This window comes from Dysidea avara, chromosome 8 (genome assembly GCF_963678975.1).
Source record: "Dysidea avara chromosome 8, odDysAvar1.4, whole genome shotgun sequence".
NCBI lineage: Eukaryota > Metazoa > Porifera > Demospongiae > Dictyoceratida > Dysideidae > Dysidea > Dysidea avara.
In genome coordinates, this window is record NC_089279.1 from 35,600,216 (window position 1) to 35,620,871 (window position 20,656).

At 39.0% G+C, this 20,656-nt stretch overlaps 5 protein-coding genes and 1 long non-coding RNA gene across 6 annotated transcripts in view; 3 read left to right on the forward strand and 3 right to left on the reverse strand.

Annotated features, from left to right (window-relative positions):
• The first annotated feature begins 235 nt into the window (after window positions 1–235).
• On the forward strand, window positions 236–712 carry LOC136265054 (uncharacterized). The gene is made up of 3 exons (XR_010705362.1): window positions 236–390; window positions 449–525; window positions 582–712. It is a non-coding gene; the product is annotated as an uncharacterized lncRNA (long non-coding RNA).
• Window positions 713–4,404: 3,692 nt separating this feature from the next.
• LOC136264981 (NACHT, LRR and PYD domains-containing protein 3-like) lies at window positions 4,405–7,488 on the reverse strand. Its single transcript, XM_066059744.1, has 4 exons — window positions 7,132–7,488; window positions 6,815–7,075; window positions 6,686–6,730; window positions 4,405–6,635 (listed from the first exon to the last, which is right to left on the reverse strand). Exons 1-4 carry the CDS (start codon window positions 7,181–7,183, stop codon window positions 4,405–4,407), a joined length of 2,589 nt encoding a protein of 862 aa, XP_065915816.1. The 5' UTR covers window positions 7,184–7,488.
• A 3,239-nt stretch (window positions 7,489–10,727) lies between these two features.
• Window positions 10,728–16,532, reverse strand: LOC136265031 (gamma-soluble NSF attachment protein-like). The gene is made up of 13 exons (XM_066059791.1): window positions 15,987–16,532; window positions 15,847–15,914; window positions 15,663–15,747; window positions 15,596–15,613; window positions 15,511–15,541; window positions 15,409–15,455; window positions 14,293–14,355; window positions 14,173–14,239; window positions 12,718–12,788; window positions 12,183–12,261; window positions 12,051–12,130; window positions 11,246–11,375; window positions 10,728–11,180 (listed from the first exon to the last, which is right to left on the reverse strand). The coding sequence occupies exons 1-13, from the start codon at window positions 16,052–16,054 to the stop codon at window positions 10,833–10,835; spliced, it is 1,155 nt and encodes a 384-aa protein (XP_065915863.1). The 5' UTR covers window positions 16,055–16,532; the 3' UTR covers window positions 10,728–10,832.
• LOC136265030 (casein kinase II subunit alpha-like) lies at window positions 16,058–19,439 on the forward strand. The gene is made up of 11 exons (XM_066059790.1): window positions 16,058–16,271; window positions 16,424–16,556; window positions 16,734–16,845; window positions 16,901–17,002; window positions 17,166–17,276; window positions 17,887–17,970; window positions 18,030–18,194; window positions 18,355–18,503; window positions 18,554–18,659; window positions 18,712–18,754; window positions 19,018–19,439. The coding sequence occupies exons 2-11, from the start codon at window positions 16,453–16,455 to the stop codon at window positions 19,233–19,235; spliced, it is 1,194 nt and encodes a 397-aa protein (XP_065915862.1). The 5' UTR covers window positions 16,058–16,271; window positions 16,424–16,452; the 3' UTR covers window positions 19,236–19,439.
• On the reverse strand, window positions 19,018–20,553 carry LOC136265042 (large ribosomal subunit protein uL4-like). The gene is made up of 2 exons (XM_066059808.1): window positions 20,335–20,553; window positions 19,018–20,127 (listed from the first exon to the last, which is right to left on the reverse strand). Exons 1-2 carry the CDS (start codon window positions 20,455–20,457, stop codon window positions 19,396–19,398), a joined length of 855 nt encoding a protein of 284 aa, XP_065915880.1. The 5' UTR covers window positions 20,458–20,553; the 3' UTR covers window positions 19,018–19,395.
• Window positions 20,338–20,656, forward strand: part of LOC136265016 (enhancer of mRNA-decapping protein 4-like) — a 53,188-nt gene continuing 52,869 nt past the window's right edge. The window contains exon 1 of the mRNA XM_066059774.1: window positions 20,338–20,547. Coding sequence (XP_065915846.1) covers window positions 20,529–20,547 — 19 coding nt within the window. The 5' untranslated portion in view covers window positions 20,338–20,528. The remainder of the gene's footprint in view (window positions 20,548–20,656) is intronic.

A 20,656-nucleotide genomic window follows, 5' to 3' on the forward strand; every position in this document is an offset into this window, starting at 1 on the left:
CCAATCAATCGCTGACTTGTCTTGCCATCTGGCACTGAGTGGCTGAGTCAGTGTGTTCAGAGGAACAAGCCGTCGAGTATCAGTCCGTCTATTAAGTGACAAATCTCTTCATCAATTGCAGTCCAGGTGTTGGCAAAAGTCAAAGTGACAACTCAGCAGCCTTAATGTGTCACGTGCAACACTTGAAATTATAAGTACCCCACTCTTTCCGCAGCATTAGCGCTTTCTGAAATAATTTTGTGGTGTCTACAGGAAAGTGTTGATGCGGAAAATTAATGCCTCAGTATGGTTTTGATGCTTGAAGAAGAAGACCACCAACCTGATAGATAAAAGGAAAGACAAGCGCACAGGGCGTACACTCGTCAGAACCCCAAAAAGCATATCCCACCAGTGAGTTTGTTGTTGTGGCGTAAAATGGTGACCATGCACTGCTTTGTTTGGGCTCTAGGCTTGTGACTGTGGTCAGTGAGTGAGACGAAATTTCAAGTTTTGGAGATTTAAAAAAAATTCTATATACGGTCACTGGTAAGTGTTTTCTTGTTTTTAATGTTGTATTTCATGTTTAATACTATTCTGTAAAGGTGATTTTCGTGGTATGAGATGTCTCTAGGATGATTTTAAGGGCGGAGTTTTGAGCAGCGTGCGTCATTTTCGGAAGGATCCCTACTTAAATAGTACTACCATACTGTTTGATATTTTTATGTAATGGAGCACTAACGCATTACTTACTAATGCATTATTGTAATATTATTACCAAATGAAGTACCTTTATACACTGTGTAATAATAGTATAACATATTACTACGTAGTTACTTTTAAACTGAAGTAACATGCAACTGTAATGTGTTTCACTGCAGTGGCAATATTGAGTAATAAATAATATATTACTTTTTAAAAGTAGTGGCCCAACACTGGATGTGAGATCTCAACAAGAGTTTACAGAGGTACCAGATTCAAGGACCGCATGGTTTTATCACTTTTCTTTGGTATCTTAGTCAGACTAATGTAATAGTATTGCTATGAATCAGATGGGTTGTGGTGGGAAAGCAAAAGAAACATCATGAGAAGTAGCACTAGACATTACGTTGCCACTGCAGTGATAGATGAATACAGGTTACTAACAAGGGAAGTCACCTGACCTGATTAACCAGTTTGTAACCTTACAAAGGGCACATGTCTGAGGATTCCTAGAGCTCCGTAGCTTCTAAAACTTGCCTAGGGCCAGCTTTAACATTTACCTTTTTTTTGCTTTTTCAAAGAATTTGTCATGTGAATTTGACTGTGTGTTAAAACAGTTTTGTTGCATGAATATTATTTTTCAACTATCTACAGAGAGACTTATAACATAGCTGAACTCTCTACAGGGTGACTTGTAAGGCGATTGAATCCTTTCTATAGGGTGATTTGTTTGAACTCTCTAAAGGGTAAGTGGTTTATCCTATAGGTGTGACAATAATTATATTTTCATGAATAATTGTTAACAATTCTGTGACTGTTTGTTGTAAATTGGTACCAACAATAATATTGGTACCAAGAGATTTGCCTTTATACCTACTTATGTATACCAAATTTCAAGACAATCAGATCACATGTTTGGATGGCAGTTTTTGTAAGTGAAGGACAAAAAAATAGTCAATTTTTGAAGGCCCAATTCTCAGGAATGTCTGGAGCAATTTTGCTCAAATTTACTATGTGGGCTGTGGGCAGCATGGAGCTATGTATGCATGAAAATCACACTATTGTTCTTCTTGTAAATAAGTAACACACTGGTGTGCAGTGTTGGGACAGTTACTTTTTAAATGTAACTTGTTACATATTACATATTAATACAACCGAACTATTTAGTTACAGTTACATATTACCCATATAAAAAGTTACTATAATAATATTACATATCACTGTAGATTGCATGACCATTGTCAAAAAATTTTTTAAGGTCAATGATATCACATGAAAAGTCATAGGCGGTGGAAGAGGGGGTGCTGGGAGTGCTCCAGCACCCCAACTGTTTTACTGGGAGTGCTGAGTACCCCCAACTCAAAACTGTATTGCGTAACAGTCGTCACGTGAACTTCCAGAAACTTGTCAATCACGATCGAAATACTCTAATAGAGCAGTCACCCTAATACAACAGTCGAGCATGTATTAAAATAAAGTATTAGTACTTGCATTTGAGTAACAGCTAAAATCACCAAAAATGCCTCCAAATTCAATCTCCTGACACCTAATTTTAAAAATTTTCCAGGGGGGGCATGCCCCCAGACCCCCCTAGAATTAGCATGCACTTTGCACACCTACTACTACCACCATAAATTTTGGGCACCCCCAACTTTAGCATCCTTCTGCCTCCTATGAAAGTAACCAATCGAAAACGATTATAGAAATTAAGTTGCAGCCATCTACCAGTGTCTGATTCACAGTTGCTCATGCTTGCATCGGTAGACCTGAGGTGGTGAACTGTTTGGCAACACATCATGTTTAATAAAGCCTGCTGAAGAAGTTGGTAGCGCGTATGCTATTTATCAGTAAAAGAATAGTTCGTGAGTCTACTGAGTAAGATACAGGCATGAGTAACTACTTGCATGTGAATCGGATAGATTGGCTGTAACTTAATTTTAAACTCAGTCTATAATGGATTTTGTTTGGTTACTTTTCATGTGATATCATTGACCTAAAAAACTTATTGAAAACAGTCACGCAATCCACAGTATATTACTTTATCACATGATATGATTGTGTTGTTGGACAATGTGCAAATCTTGGTTATAAGCAAGAAGCTGGTGAAGAAGCTTCATTCAGTAGGCTTCGTTACTTCATAGTGGCTAGGTGTTACTCAGTGATCACTAACGAAATTAGTAACTTTGTTACTAGACTCGTTACAGTAACTTCATTACTTAGGTAACGCGTTACATTTGCAAGTAAAGTAACTTGAGTTATATTACCTGTTTTACAGCATATTTCGTTGTATTAGTTCGTTACCACAAGAGTAATACTTATTATGTAACGTGTTACTTACGTAATGTGTTACTTATGTAACATGTTACCCCCAACACTGCTGGTGTGGTGTGCCAGCTTCTTGGACCACACAACACTACTTCTTCATCTGGTACAAATCAGCCACAAAATTCTATAAATGTGATCACCTTTCCATGTGTAATTGGCTAAACAAAGTGAACATAATAAGGAATCAGATAAGGCTTTTACTTCACAAGTTGTCATTCAGCAAGACATTAATTTTGGTACTCTGTTTTATTAAGTTTCAGGGAAATAAAGACAAAACATGATCAAACTTCTGTGCAATAATGACCATAAAGGTCAAATCTGTGATGGTACTGAATCTAAACATTCATGCCATAAGGAGTACTATTGATGTAGTAAGTTTCATACTTTTATCATAAGGTAGGGACCACAAAGGTTTGGGTGTGGCACATGAAAAAACATCACCCAAAAGCCAACCTCACTTTTTCCTGATGACGATGAAGCAGTATTGGTTAGGTAAAACTAAGTCCAAACAAGCCTTCAGATCGACCCAATACACTTCCAACAAGTTGCTATAGAAACTTAAAAAAATATTAAAAGGAATTTTCTACTGAGTGACAGACAGACTGAGTAACTGATGCGTTCAGACAAGTATAACTTGATAATTGCTAAGGCTACGGGCTTGCTTTTCACTGTTTGACGTTGCTTCAGTACCTTTTGGCATACCGCAGAACATACAATGCATTTTCATGGATTTACCAGTGTCCTCCTTCATCTTTGCCAACAGCGAAAGGTTTTGATTTGGTGGTAGCATGAGATGGTTTTCCTTCATATATATGCCTTATGGAAATTGTCCGTATTTTTCATAGTGGCTACTTTGATTGCAGAAATGCTTTTCGAACAGTTCTTAATTTATATTGCTGTGTAACAGGTTGAACATAGCTGACAACAAAGCATAATGGATACTTACAATAATTGATAGCTTTCTTTCTAAAAATTGGAATTTTCAACTAGATTAGGGACCATAGCACATCAGAGATAGCACATTGATAAAAAGTACTATTTATTTCCATTAATGTACAAACTCAGATATGAGTATTACCATACATGTATATGTAAGTGTGATAAGTAAGTAGTGTACTAGCTGGAGTAGTGAATGCACAATATTACATCACAGTAAAACAATAAGAAGTGTTATATCCCTATTGTGTATTTCCATTGTGGTATTTTTGAGCAGCACAGTAGGATATAATACTTTTTATTGTTTTACTGTGATTTAATATCGTGCACTACTCCAGCTTTTTTCAGTACTTTTTTATTGATGTGCTATGGTCCCTGCTCTAATTGAAAATTTCAATTCTTTTTGTGTACTTGTACAAAAAAAGTGCTGGGTTCTGGGTATTTTTGAACTCCGTAGCTATGTAACTAACCAAATAGAACCTCCAGATTTGTGTGACATCCTCTGCTTTGTCTATTCATCATAATTTCTTGTTGCAAAGATGTAATCACCATTTTCACATTTTTGGAGTAATTAGGTATCTGTAGCAGTTCTAAGGTATCACTGTTATAGAGAGCTCCAACCAATCGCTGTGCAGCTTCTGCACTAATGTTGACGTCAGTCATCTTCAGTTGGAGTAGAGAACCATTCATATTCAGTGAAATAGCAATGACATCACAAGCTTCATCAGTGATATCATTGCAACTAATGTCAAGCTGCTTCAGTTTACCCCCCTTTGCTAGTGCAGTGAAGAGCACTATGGATGAAGGTGTTGTTAAGTTAGTAACTGCCATGTACAGCATCACTAGCCTAGAGGAGGGATGGGACAACATATTGTAGAGAGCAGGGTCCTCTCCAATGGTTTCATTACCACTAATATCCAACTCTTCCACTCTACAGTGGATGGTGAGGTCACTAATGGAGCTAGAGGAAGATCTGGTGAGCTTATTATCCGACAAACTTAGGTATGCAACTGTGACGTCAGATGACATCAGATCGCGGTGAAGGACACGAACACCACTATCGTGGATATGGCAGTTATACAAGTTAAGCTTCTTCCACTCCTTGTGGGGTGAGCAGGTAAGGAAGAGTGTAACACACTCAACATCATAAACGGTTAGGCTAGTGTACCCAAGATTGATTACTTTATCATCGAAAGTTTTTCCTTGTTGTATAGAAGTGTAAAAGGCTTCGTCGTTGGCCTCATAGAAGCAGCGAAATAGTCGAAGACACTTCAGTTGATCCTTCAAGTATGCTTCAGCGATTGTTGTGATCGTGTCGTCTCCTCCAGAGAGAAATTGTTTAAAAGCAGATCGCTGTCCCTTGGTAAGCGAGGTGTACATTGCAAACATGTTGGAATGAATATCGCTCCAGAACTTCGCTTCGAGCACTCGCAGCTCTTCGTCTGGTGGAAGCTGAGTGATATGGTAAGCGGACAAGAACTCCTGAATGGAAAAATGAACAAAGTTAAATGTCATCGTTTTCCCAGCCAGCCCGAAGTGCTCAACAGCCTGCAGCAGTCCGAAGCCGTTTAGACCTCCTTCGATAGCTTCGATGCCTGGACAAGCTGCTCTCATCTCCTCCAAGGTAAAGATTAGCTTGTTGTTATTAAGACCCTCGAGCGATAGTTTTGATAACTGCTGAACTATTGTATTATAGGGCTCAGAGAGTGTGGCTAGATCAGTGATGGTGTTATCAAGAGGTTGACCAGACTTGACAAGATGTCGACAGATGGTAAGACAGATGAAGTAATTGTAGAGCTGTGTAGAATTGCTAGGAAGGGGCATTCCTTGTTTGTACAGGTAAATCAAGATTACCATGTTGAAGGGGATGAAACACAGGCCATTGATAGTCAGATTACCTTCAAGATATTCGGTGAGCTCTTTGACTGCATGTGGCTGACTTTTCAAAGACTGTTTAATGTATAGCTTTTGTTCCTCTTTACCAAAGCCCAAGATATCAACTCTGATGGTTGCTATTTGTCGGAGTCTCAATGAGGCATGTGGACGAGATGACACTATCAAGCCACATTGAGGTAGTATCTTACGTTTCAGTATACCGGCAACTAAACTATCTTTCTGTAGGTATTCTGGGAATTCATCATAGCTGTCAAAAAGGAAAACGGCATCTTTGCCATTGTTCTTATAGAGGTAATCACTACATGCAGTGGCAATTTCTGATTCTTGATGATGGCACATTAGCTGGAAAAGAATACTAATGCTTGATACTTGCTGCACAGCTGGACTACGCAGTTGTAAGAAGAAAACTAATTTAAACTTTTGTAAACACTTTCCTGTTGCCCAATTGTATGCAATTTCTTGTAATAACAAAGATTTGCCAATACCAGACAACCCCTCAACTAAAATATATTGTGCATCATCACTCTCTTGTAGCGGAGCTAAGATATCAACTAGTTGTTTAGTTGTCTCAAGTGCTTCTCTCAGTGATTGATGGCTGTCCTTTGGGTAATGGTTACATGATTGGATGGATACATCCAATTGCAGTGCAGTAGTTTGTTGAAAAGTGTGCTGACGTTGATGATGAACTAAAATGAGTGGTATAAAGTCCTTTGGCTGGTTAGGTGGCCAAGAATCACAGTCAACAGCAAACCTTGTTTGTATATTAAGTTGTCTCACTCTGTCAGACAATATGGAGACTCCTATCAACAACACATAAAATGGAGCACACTGAATAATGTGTCCACTCTACCTTGATCAGTGACCGTTGACTTGTCCATGTCAGGTTTGGAGGTCACTATAGTTAGTGAAGACAACACAATAGCTAGTAAATACAATTGTTTATCTACACATGTTGTACACACACAATATAGCTAGTCACCTTTATCAGGAGCTTGATCACTGGACACTGCAGGTGACTCAATAACTTTAAACAACTTCTCCCAACTAGCAGAGGGGTCCACTTCAAGCCACTTCTCCAACATATGGTTACAGCACCATTTGACGTTAGTAGGATAACCAGCCTCTATACTCTTCAATTCTCCACTGGGTAGACCCAGTAGTGTTCCTAAAACTTTCCAGTCTGCAGCATAATTTGGAGTGATGTGTTGATAGAGGTCCTTCAGTAGTGGAGTACTGGTAGCTGTAGTATATGGACTCTGGTATGTAATATATCCGGATATTAGCTAGTAAACTTACCCTTCTCCGGTGTTTTAAACTGATTTAGTCCATGGCCACTTCGATCCATCATGCCTTACTGATCACATGTACACGTACTGTACTGGGGAAGGATTGTAACGTGACCTGCTACAGATCCGGCGCCGGAACAGATACGTGATGATGGACTTCTACTGTCTGACTAGCAACTAAACTGACTCGTTAACTTGGAAATAGCCACACCCTTTTGTAACCTTTAACTGGACTAGCAACTAAACTGACTCGTTAACTTGGAAATAGCCACACCCTTTGATAACCTTTAACTGGACTCGATCAGCCTTTAATATTGAGTAATGTAATGTCCGCCGGGTTGATGGCTGAAATCATTAAAGGTTGTTGGTTTAGTAGTTGCGAGTCAGTAGGAGTGGTTGCCTAATATGTATAGGTATACACGTGATGCAAGTTAATTGATTTCGAGGGATACTGTTTATGATGTTACAGCATAGATAATATACCTAACATGATGTTAGGTATATTATCTATGGTTACAGTGTTAACCACCAAGTAGTCTGGCGGCGCCCACCCTTATAAACTGAGAAGAATAGTCACTTCAAAAGTGAGTATAAAAGCACACTATGGTTATAAATAAAATTTAAAGTATTCTACACTTGATGCATTAATTAAGGATTCGGAGTTGATTCTGGCCAGAGGAGACAAAAATCTCAGTTGGTGCGTATTATGAACCACGCTGGAATTAGAATTTTTGAGAGAATTTTAAATCGATAGTTGACATAGGTAAATTAAATGGCACTGCAGCTGTATGTAGTCTGCCTTCGTGGCACTTTAAGGAATTTTTAACCGTTGCCCTTAGCAACCTGAATGTGATTTGTTGATGAGGTCACCACTTCAAGTTTTCATTTATAGGGTATAAGATGAAATTCAGTTAAAGTTTGTAGCTTTCCAACTAGCTAGCTAGTAGCTACTTTAGTTTTACTTTAACTCTTGGTACCTGCCCTAGCTATATGTGCATGCAGGACCATCTCCACATTTTTACAATAACATAATTGTACATAATGGCCATAGCAAGTTATTAACTTGAAACATTAGTACCATTAATGCATAGATAATATATACCACGTAGTATATATTATCTATGATTAATGTATGCAGCACGTATGGTGATGTCACTTTCAAAGCACACAAGTGTTATGCCATCCTGCTAGTATTGAAATGATGTGAGTGTGCATGTAAGTAAAACAGCAAAGGCAATAACTATACCATGTATTTAACATGTAAACTGTGCTAAGTAGTATACCTGTGCTAAACAAAATCACAGTAAGGAACTAACACTTATTCAAAATGGCTGTGGGCACACTACTGGCACAAAATATATATTTAAATTACTATTTATCTAGGCCTGGGGCAAATACAACCAAGTACATGTACAATCACCAACGGGACAACCTACTAATGGGGCATGTACATTGTACAAACAGTGCATGGTCAACGCAGTGTGTGCAGGTAGAAAAGATGCATGGTAATACAATTCTAGAGGAATTGACTGGCACATAAGCATAAGGGATGCACTATAGCAATTACAATCAGTGATTATTCGACCATGGAGACGTGAGAATATGAGATTGCACTTTAAATTGTGAGAATCATGGTATTGAATCTGACGCCTACAAGCAGTAAAGCTTAAACATCCAATGAATACTTATCACATGAATTTTATACAATTGTACACAATTTGTGTTACATGATAACCTTATGTGTAAATGAGGGTGGATTAGAGTGCTGGATTAAGACATGGCTGGAGTTGCCAAGAGCAGACCACAGTAAGATTTGGATAAAAGCAGAGTATTTCAACTGTCTGTCACCTACAACTGTTATACGAGTTATGTATATAGCTATTTAACATGAGTTGGGCCATTTGTACTAAAATGATCACATGATGCCGTGAATATGCTGCAAGACCAAAAAAAAAAAAAATTGGAGAACAAATGTGGCTGAAATGCAATACCAGAATTTCATGGATATGTCAGTGTGCACAAGTATATGGAGCTGGCATTGCTGATGACAGCAGACTGTAGCTACATATAGTAGCAGTTAATATATAGCAAGCACAACCACACACACAGCAATTATCAGCCTAAGGACACATTTTATGTATGTTGTGTTTGTCTCTCCATCAGCGTTCAGTACGTGGGATGAAATTTGGCAGTGAATATTTATGTAGTTTTCTCAGGGCCTATATCAGTGATCAGTCTGGATACTCCTGGCACTAAAAGGCTTCAGGTGGAGAGCTATGCACCAATGGCCTGCCAGGTGAAGCTTTCTCCCATCCCATACATGAACGAAGCTAGCCTAGTTACGCGAGACTAAAGAAAAAAGACTATCAAAGTGTTTTAACCAACACAAACTAACCTCCAACAATTAGTAGCAACTTCCAATCTTGTTGTTCATTAAGCAGGAGTAGCAACCACTTGTCTTCCAATTGAAATAGTCGCCATCGCCCACACAAATGAACAGTAGTTCACTTGTTTAGAATTCGCCTGGTCTATTAGTAGTGGACGTCACGTGCTACTAGTTATATTCTGTACAACAATAATGAGCTTGGAAGATTCAAGACTTAAAGATTCTCAACCTCTTAAATGATAACTAGGCATTGTATAATTTACATACCATTAGGAAACCTTTGAGTCATTATTGTTTATTGGTCATTCATTAACCAATCACTATAAGAAATGTGTCACATCATCATGCATGCAACTGTTTTGATTGGCATTATATAGAATTGTCATATGTTTTTATCACCTCCATGAAAACACCCGCCCATTATACAATTGTCTCATGGATTCTATTCCCGGTTAGTGTGAAGCCTTAGGCCTTGTAATTTTCTCAAACATTATTTTATTTATTCATTATTTTATGATGACTTAATTTTAACTGCATTCGTATTATCTGTAGAACTTGGTTGTATAATATATCGTTCTTCATCACATTATTGCCTGTATATATTTATTGCCCTATATACACTGTCAGTATAACTACTTAATTTCAGTGACAAAAAGTTAAGCATGAAACTATTATGTGTTTGGTAGGGATATAAAAAGTGGTTATGGGAATATGGGTGCAGTGAGTGATAGTGATTAATCAAAGTACTCTAATAGGGCATTCATTCATATCTGCACAGATCAGTTTGTTAATGACATCATCCCATAGCTATCATGTCCATACACAATACAATTGATGATTACATCTTTATGAATACATTAGTGTTATATCAAGAGTTCATAATATATAATTATATATACTAAGGAGAGTATCCTCCTCTCATATACTCTTGTAGAAAAGCATATCGTGAGTTATGACGTAACGAAAAGATTTTGTGGTTTGTGACATACGAGCAGCCGTAAAGTGCCTCCCCGGACTGGGATCTTTTAGACCACCTTAGGTAAACTTAAAGTATAGATTTTTTTTTTTGGTATATTGTAATTTAATTTTAGGTAATGTAAGTCTTGCCAGGGCTCCTGTACTGATCCATCAGCACATGGTACCCCTGTGACTAGGCCCCTGTATGCTTGTAATGTATATTTTGTCTTAATCATTAAAACGTTTATTCTCTTTTCTCTCTCTCACTATGCACACAGATGGTCTATCATGACCTGTTGATGATACTCTACTACTAGAACCAGTAACATACAATAGTATCACATGATCACAATACATACACATAATTATCAATTGATATCCAATATTTCCTCCTCTTCTTCATCAGATACAGTCTCCTCTCCTTCTACTGGTGACTTCACTACATCATTTACAACATTGTTATCTGCTGTTGGTACAGTTAGTTCACTAGTTTTGTCATCATCTTCACTAGCCACAGTTTCCTCTGGTAGCTGCTTCTTTGGTTTGGTAACAGCAAACAGTTGAGCTCTTTCATCAGTAGCCGTTGCCTCTGATGATGTGGCTGGTTGGTCACTGGATGATGATGGCTGGTCTGTTGGCTGTTGCTGTGTTGTTTGTGATGGAGCAACATTGAGGTCCACTATGGCTGGTTTGAGTGACTTAGCCAACTTGGCCACCTACACAACCAGCAGGGACAGCAGTACACACACACAATACGGTAGCAGGTTAGTGTATTGCTCACTTCATTGTCCATACACTTGTACACTGGATCACTAGTACACTTTGTGATCTCTTCCTCGTCTCCTTCTCCAAACGCTGCCAGTAGCCGTTCAATAACTGCTGCCTCATCTGAGCTGTCAAATCCTACAACACTACACAACACATGTACTCTACTTGTATGATCACAAGTACACAACACACACACACAAACAGATATTACAAAACCGATCCAATCACACACAATGGACAAAATCAAACAAACACCACCAGTGAATAGTTATAGGGTATTTGATAAGGCAATATGGCACTCCATTGGCCCAGTGTGAACACAAAATGACCCACACAACTCATGGCTTCTGCTCCAATTTTCTCAGCACTAGTTCAGCTTTGTGACTAATACACATCAAACATAAGCTGATTGGTCCAGTGGTATACTACTGGTGGAGCAGTAGATTGAATAGTTACACTACTAAGTTTCAGACTACACAAGGCTGGTTTTGAGATGCTTGTTTTGGGTAGTGTGGCAAGACAACTTCTGGTTTTTGTGAGGACCCAGATTCAGTGGTACACAAGTAGATGGTTTCTTACATTACCCCTTAAAAGATTTAGCAGCTACAGACTGCAGAAACACAGAAAAATCCTTGCCGAAGGAAACACAGCTGAGCACAGACAACCCTCTAAATCCCTTCCCTTTTAGGCACAGTCCTGTCTAATATAGTACCACTGCCTCACCAATTACACTCACACTACACACACGCACGCACTACTCATACAGCTTGTACACAGATCATACACACACTACACAGATGGACGGAGGACAGACACACCTGAAGGCTTCACTGTACACCTGATTGGCCTCCACTAGGTCTCCAGTGTGGAGGTGTAGCAATACCTTAACTGCTGTTACCTGCAGGAATGGGAGTGGCTACTAGGGGGTGTAGCTGTGTATAGTAGCTCACCTGATGTATGTGGTTCCATCCTTGTAACTGTCCATATGTTGACTGAAGCCTATTAGCAGCCTTGATGGCCTTGGATAACCTGCAGTGTGTCAACAATACTTGACAATAATGACTACTATTACTACTATAATATACAGTCTCATACACCATATAACAGGGATTCACAAAAGTGACATTATTCTCACAGGAAGTCATAATTCTATGCAGGGGCATTATGAGGCCAGACTTTGAATAGCTTTATGGACACCTCTATCTTTCGAATTTAACTTGATAGTTTCCTTTTCACTATTGCATTGGGTGAGTGTTGTCAAATCACTGCAGTACACAGCCAGTTTGTCTCAAAATTGACTGTAATGGTGTTGTCTAGGTATTTTGTAGAGGACCATCACTAGGTATGAGAATAATGATTTGTATAAAGGTTGTGCTTTTTGTAAATTGAGACTGAAACTGTTGATGTAACCGAAACAAATCATACTCATAGTGATGTCACCGCTGCTAATCCCTGTAATACCATATTATTTATTGTGCTACTGACTGTTTTGATCTGATGAACATGTTGAGAGCTTTCCTCACTGTATTGCTGACCTCTCGATATTTCTCTTCTACCTAAAGTGTAGAACAAAAAGAGCATCAAGATACATGGTAGCATGTTATGCGGCCAAAAATGCTCAGTGTTGCAGTTAAATACAAACTGCAAAAAGTGTCACTTCCACACATCCACAACTCAATCTTTTCTACACAAAATCAACCATTTCTGTAGTGGACATTCCTTTGGGTTGGGATAACTTCTATACCAAATTTCAGCCAGATCATTTCAGCTATCTCCAAGATACAAATCTTATCCAATAAATCATAGAGGTTGATTATCACAAAGGTTGTAGCACAAACAGGATAATTATAAAATCCTACTCATAGAAACTAGCTGCAAACCTAACAACACAAGTACCTTCTAACAAAAATGGGATAACATAGTCATTAGAGTGAAGTTGTGTAGGACTCTGATACCACACAGGAAGTGCCCAAATAGTGGCAACTGCATAATCCTATAGAGTCCACTGAACACAGTAACTAATATTAAATCAACAAGATGTTAATGGTGATTAATTTGCAGGAGTATGTCTGGTTGAGCAAGTTAGACTTACCAACAAATAGACTGACAGCTTTTGGTGGATTGTCACAAATTTGTGAATGTCTCAGAAAAAACCCACCTAATTTGCACAAGCATGCGTTTTAAGAAAAACAAAATGTAAAAATATTGGTGTAATTATGCATGCTACAAAGAAAAACACATGCAAGTTTTAATCGAGCCATTACTCAGGGTAGCCAATCCCAAATCAATTAAACCTATATATCATCTTATTTGCCTGCTCATGGAAAGTTTAAAATCTTCGTTTCGTTCCCCAATGGTATGTGTGTTGCATGTTTGTTTATGGTGTGGTAAACATTGTCATTTCTTCAATAAAACTACTTGTGGCTGCAGGGCTAAAACTATATCTTCGTTGATTTGCTAATCCATGGTATTTTAATTAAATCCCAACGCTGTAGACTAGAAGTTATGGCTGCAAATTTACATGTAAGCATTTGTAGTTTAATTCAGTATAGTCGTTGTACAAATCGATTTCCTTGCTCTTTCTACTATCTAGTGCTACAATTCCACCACAGTAAGCTGAAACTTTGTGGTCATCCATTCCTTGGACACTGTAGATAATGCTGAGAAAATAAATATATGTTACTATATAAACCACGCCCTCAGTGTGAGACAACAACATTTAGGTATTCGCTATTCCATTTAGTACTATGTCCTTATTATAACACAGCTGGATAGATTGGAGTGGGTGCTTGTGTGCATGTACACACATACATGTACACACATGCACACACATACATGTACACACATGCACACACATGCACACACATACATGTGCACACATGCACACACATACACACATGCTCACATACACACACTCACATACAGTACACTTCAAATTACCTCTTGTATGTTGGCCACTTCCATATAGAGCACAGCAGCCTTGTCAGGTTCTGACAACTCCATTACTCTGTGAACCAGTACATCATATTCATGATGTCAATGTTACATAATGGAACTGACTTTGCTGCCTTCTCCATCACCATTCCAGCAGTGTCTGGATTACCATTCTCATTGTACCGACCACTACAAAACACAACATGAAACACAATACGTAACTGTTACATTGTGGAGCGGCTAAATAAAACAACCATCACTTTTTGATAATAGCATCAAACTTGGTACAACAGTTACTTGATTCATACCACAGATAGGGTGATTTGTAGGCAAGTGTCAAATCCAAAAGTTAGGTGTCCATCCAGGTCACTAGGTCATAATGTTTAGCAGGCATGCAGGGCCATGCTGTACAAAGCCATATGTATTTCTATTGATGTAATTTTATTGGCATCGTTAAAATTTCATGCTAGAAGGCTATTCTGCATGCGATTGCTCCTCAACGAACTAGAAATGATTTTGATCTGGCACCATATCTCTATTATTTAATACACCTTATTCAACTTCCACAGATTATTTGGCGCTTTTATCACAAAGTGAACCATTTTTGAAAAATTTATTGCTTAGGTGCTCTATTTACTAAACAGTTTCTCACTGGGGAAGCTAAAACCTGTAAACACAGGCAGTAAGAATCTCGAAACCCCCACACATTGTGGGGATCATTTGATCCTGCACATGCTAAATAAAGGAGTCACAATAGCTGGAATCTAAACTTCCTTTTGCATACCTAAACTGAAACACATCAACTTCTCACCAGCTAAAGCTGTTATTCAATTCAGAAGAACTGTGCAAACAACTTTTGACAATAATCTGATGTAAAAAAGGTCACAAGCATGTTTATAGTCAGACACCAAGAATTTTAATGTTTCAAACTCCAGCATCCCAGCGTAAATTACAATGCTTACAATGCTATTGATTAAAAGCTGTACTGTGGCCACTATAACTTTCAAGGATGCAACCACTACGCAAGACATCTACTATATATCTAAGAGTGGTAGCTGTGGGATGTAAGTCCATGTTGTTTCTTGTTTAGGAAGCAAGTGTTATGCTAAGGGAACCATACTGTTTAGAATATAATGACAATACCAAATTGCTTGGCTACATATTCAATATATAGTCACCTACCACAATACCATGGATGGTCACACATGCATCACAGCATGTATGCACACAAAGACAACACACCTTGCTTCTCTGAAGTATTTCACAGCATCGTCTAATCTCTTGCTCTCCTACAAACACAACATATCGGTGACTAGTAAACAACAAACACAAACTAGTTAATACTTTACAAACAACTGCAGCATCTTCTAGGGCCCTATGAACAACATCACATGTACTAAGAATTGTGTTTATGTGAAATGTAACTCACTTGGCTGAGTAGAATAAGCTACACCATGTTAAGAATTATAATAATATGTGGCACAAGGCAAGGATACGAGTTAGCATTTGCATAGGCATCTGCAGATCTGACATAAGCCCTCTCAGCCTTGTCATAAGCTTTTCCCAACTTGTAACTCACGGCTGTAATAGAAAGTCACACAATGAACACCAAAAGAAAACATGCTTGTTTAAACAAAAGCAGCTTCACAGCAATGCCACATTGCAAGTGTAATATTTTACCTGCTTTGCTAAAAGCCTGTGCGGCCCCGTCATAGTTAGGGGTCCATTTGAACAGACTTGTCTTTAAGCTGTAAAATATTTGATTGTGGGATTAGAATAAATACTCTACTCTTTTGCACGGCGAATGTACACCAACGAACCATTTTTCACCATCTTCCATTAGCCAGTCTCCATCTTTGACTTTCGACGAGTGAATAGAACTTGCCATTTTCAACTGTAACTGTCCGTAATAAATTCTTACGATAAATTGGGGCAGTCACGTTTACATCAAGTTGCTATCGTCGCAGTAGCTTGGACAATTTACGACGTCGATGTTGTTATAAAACAGTGAAAAGTGTTGAGACAGTTTAGTACTTTGGTCTGTCGAGAGTGGTTGCCCAGTTTCTCTTGTATTTCATTTAGCATACTACAACGTTGTGGAATCCGTAAGTGTCTTAGTGTCCGAACTTATATTAATCTGTAGTAACTTACATAAAATTGCTAAACACATTTTTAATTTCTTTAAAAATTAATAGCTTCGTCATGTGATGTGCGCTAAATGGAATAGTGTTAATTCCTCTTGCCCTTTACGTTACAGGGGAGCCGTTTGGTGTCAAGGTACGGGCGATGTCCGCGGCAGGTCTTGTGAGTAGGTCGCGTGTCTACGCGGACGTTAACACACACAAGCCGCGAGAGTACTGGGACTACGAGTCTCATCCCATTGAATGGGGGTGAGCCCGCCATGTATTGTGTTGTTAGACTACCTCAGTCTGTGGTATAGTGTGGTATTGTTAACTGAAGTGTTTTCTAATGTGTTGTCACTTTTGTATAACCATTGTGGCTGATGATGATAGACTGTTTGGTGTCCATGTATTGTGTGATATATGGCTGCTTGTCACTGCCTATAGTAACCAAGACAACTATCAGGTGGTGAGGAAACTAGGTCGTGGCAAATACAGTGAGGTGTTTGAGGCAATGAATGTGACCAACAATGAGAAATGTGTTATTAAAGTGTTAAAGGTACTGTAGATTACACTTGTAATGGTATTGTATTATTTGTTGTCATTCTTTGCAGCCTGTGAAAAAGAAAAAGATCAAACGTGAAATCAAGATACTTGAAAATTTACGAGGTGGTCCCAACATTGTAACCTTACTGGATGTCGTCAAAGACCCTTGGGTAGGTGAAGCCATGGGCAGTCTGCTGTATACCATTTTGTATGAAAAGCTTACAATAAATATCTGCTGTACAATACATTTCTATTGCGTGAAGTTGTATATTGCAGTATATAACTGCTGAGCTTGTGCATTTGGTAATGTGTGTTGTTGGTTTTCTCTTTCAGTCCAGAACACCAGCATTAATATTTGAGTTTGTCAATAATGTTGACTTCAAAACACTATACCAAACACTGACAGACTACGACATCAGATTTTACTTGTATGAACTACTCAAGGTCAGTCAGTTGTGTGTATTATGCTGGTGTGGACACCTACATGAACCCTTAAAGATGCATTTATTGCTGTATAGTCACCGTAAAGTATACACTGAGAAAATTCTTATGAATACCTGTTTTGGCAACGGAACTATTCTTTATTCTTGTATTGACAAGTATTACCTAATTAAAGGTCTCACTGATGACCAATCTTGAGTGCTTTGCTGATGTTACGGTGCACCATATGCAATCTGAATAAACTTTTCGGAAGGGTGGGCATCTTCAGAACATTATGCAAATTATCGGTACCCTTGTGTTGTAACTTGGTGAAGGAATGTCTCCACCAGGAGGAAAAAAGTGTTCAACAGTGCATTCCAAAAATCTAGCTTTTAAGCCTGTGTAACCTTCTGCTTAAATGGCTATGTGGACACCTACAGAATCCAAACACTTAGATAAGGTCCCAAAGTATTCCTTAGTATATAAGCTGACCTGCAAAATCAAAATACTCCTTGATTATCAGGACACTATTAAGCTAATGAGTCCCAGTGTCCGGTTCATGCAAATTCCACTGTGCACTAATCTGTACATAAGGTATGCTGCTACTGTACATAATACACTCCTTTCCTTGTAGGCATTAGATTATTGTCACAGCATGGGGATCATGCATCGGGATGTGAAACCCCACAATGTCATGATTGATCATGAAAACAGAAAAGTGAGTTAAGGTGTAGTTACCGCGCCTTTATTGGTTAACAAATCGTAATCTTGCTCTAGTTACGTCTAGTTGATTGGGGACTAGCAGAGTTCTACCATCCTGGCCAGGAGTATAATGTACGTGTTGCATCACGGTACTTCAAGGGGCCAGAACTGCTTGTTGACCATCAAGCTTATGACTACTCCCTGGACATGTGGAGTTTTGGTTGTATGCTAGCCAGTATGGTAAGGAATGTGTCAGTATTGTGAGAAATTCTTTGTCAAGTTGAGGTAACTGTAGGAAAAAGTGGAAAAGATTTATAGTGCATATATTAGGACCAAAAAAATTTTTGTTCTCCAGTTGTTTGTCGTGACTATGGCCAGTTGTTTTCTTTGTTCCATGTAGATATTCCGCAAAGAGCCATTCTTCCATGGTCACGACAACTATGACCAGCTGGTGAAGATAGCTAAAGTGTTGGGCAGTGAAGAGTTGTATGAATACATTGACAAGTACAAAATCGACCTTGACCCCAGGTTCAGCAGTATCTTGGGAAGGTAATAGAGCTGCTCTTTTGACTAGTGTAGACCTCTCTCTTTGCCTCTAGGCATTCTCGTAAACGTTGGGAGAGATTTGTTCATGGTGAAAACCAACATCTAGTTAGCCCTGAAGCACTAGATCTCCTAGACAAGTTACTGCGTTATGACCACCAGGTGTGGCTGTGTGTACTATACATTGTGTAATGTTTTCCTTATTGATAATTAGGAACGTTTAACAGCAAGAGAAGCCATGGAACATCCTTATTTTTGTAAGTAGTTACACACCACTCATAACACTGGAAACAGCAGTAAATACCTGCTCTGATGTGTAATTAGCAATATGACTAAATGTGTATGAAGTAACCTGCTGCATGACCATCACCCAACTTACAGTAAACATCCCCTAAATGTGTCATTTGTTGACAAAGTGACCTGCCTAATGGCTTCAATGGTCATTGGCTTGCCTGCATGTCCCATTTTGTTTCAAGAGTTATAACTGTACCAATGTTACATTTGTTTCTGCTACTACCAGATCCGGTGTTGAAAGAAGCTGCTCGTTCACAGAGTAACCAACACACAGTGCCGTCATCAACATCTCTAATGAGCTCCTCACAAACCAGTCAGAGTGGTAGTACACCTCCTCCAGGGAGCCAGAGCCCCACCAGCACTTCTCGGGACGTTCACTCCAAAGACAAGGACAAGGATTTGTCCCAACCATCACTAGCAATCCCTCCATCTGGAAGCCAATAATAATATTAAACTGAAAATATAAATCACCATAAGAGAGTGTTAAGAGTTTTGTGTTGTCATGTGATTTAGTGTATTATATTGTGTGTGAATACTCCTGTAATTTTACCACCTTAATTTATTTTATTTAGTTGTTGTAATTTAATGAACAATAAAAATGTTATCAGAATTGTAACAGTTCATTATCACAATGTATTGATTTGTTCAGAGGTGTATTGGGGGCTAATGCTTGTTCTATCAAGCGGACGGCACCAAGGCTCAGCACCAGTGAGCTGTATAACATCACTTTGTATACTTCACATTCACCACTGGGTACTATCTCACACCACTCCAGATCTGATGTAGCCTCATACAAGTTTGCATCAATCTCTCCACCATCAACTAGAAGTACCGAGTCCCAACCATGTTTGTACAGCCTGTCTGATAGTTCATCTGGGTCTTGACTGCTGCTGTTCAATGCATCAACAATATGGAGGTCTCCTTGAGTGTACTTCACAGAGAGGGCAGCTCGTAGTCCCAGGGATCGTACTTGGTTGGGTAGGGGATAGTAATATGATCGTGGTTTAGGTCCATGTGAGACACCTCCTCCAACTCGGGTAGGAGCTCGTGATCCTCCCACTCGAGCAAGGCCTGAACCTTTCTGTCGACGTAGTTTACGCCCACCACCTCGGACTTCTGCACGAGTCTTAGTTGATGCATTTCCACTTCGAGCCTTAGCCCTCTCCCAACAAACAACTTGATGAATGGTATCTAGTCGATGTCTCTCACCAAACACAAGCGGGTTGAGGGGTACGATGCCTAGTCGTTCTCCTGTGAGGAAATTAGTGACCCAGGCCTGCTTGGGCTCCAGTTGATATGGGACCCAGTTATCATCAATAACAAAATCCTTCAAACCCTGTGGAATAGAGGCCAGCATACATTGTAGATAATATTGCAAAATATGCGGGAATAAGAGTAAAGTTTCTACAATGCACCGTAGCATATAATATCTATGAATGCACATACAAAATAGTTTAGTCCTCTCAAACATAGATATACTAACCCCAGGTATCTGGGGTTAGTATCTATCAGGGTCTATGTCTCAACTGATTCTGGCTCTCACCTTTCGCTCTTCTTCTGGAATTGGAGGATACTCGTAGGTTAGCACGCCAGAATTGACGGATCGCGATAGTAGCTGGAATCCATTGCAGAAGGTGCGAACATGTCGCGACATGCACCACGACATAATTTGTGTATGTTCTAATTAACGCTCTACTCGTGCACATGGTGTAAAGGCAAGCAGACCACCAACTAGGCATGTCTTCAGAGGACTCCGGTATGTAGTGAGTATGTATGTTCCTGCTGTAGTGAATTGTACACGTATCTTATAAACTGGCTTCAAGAGTATCAGCAAACATGTACAGCCATCAAACCAAATCTATTTT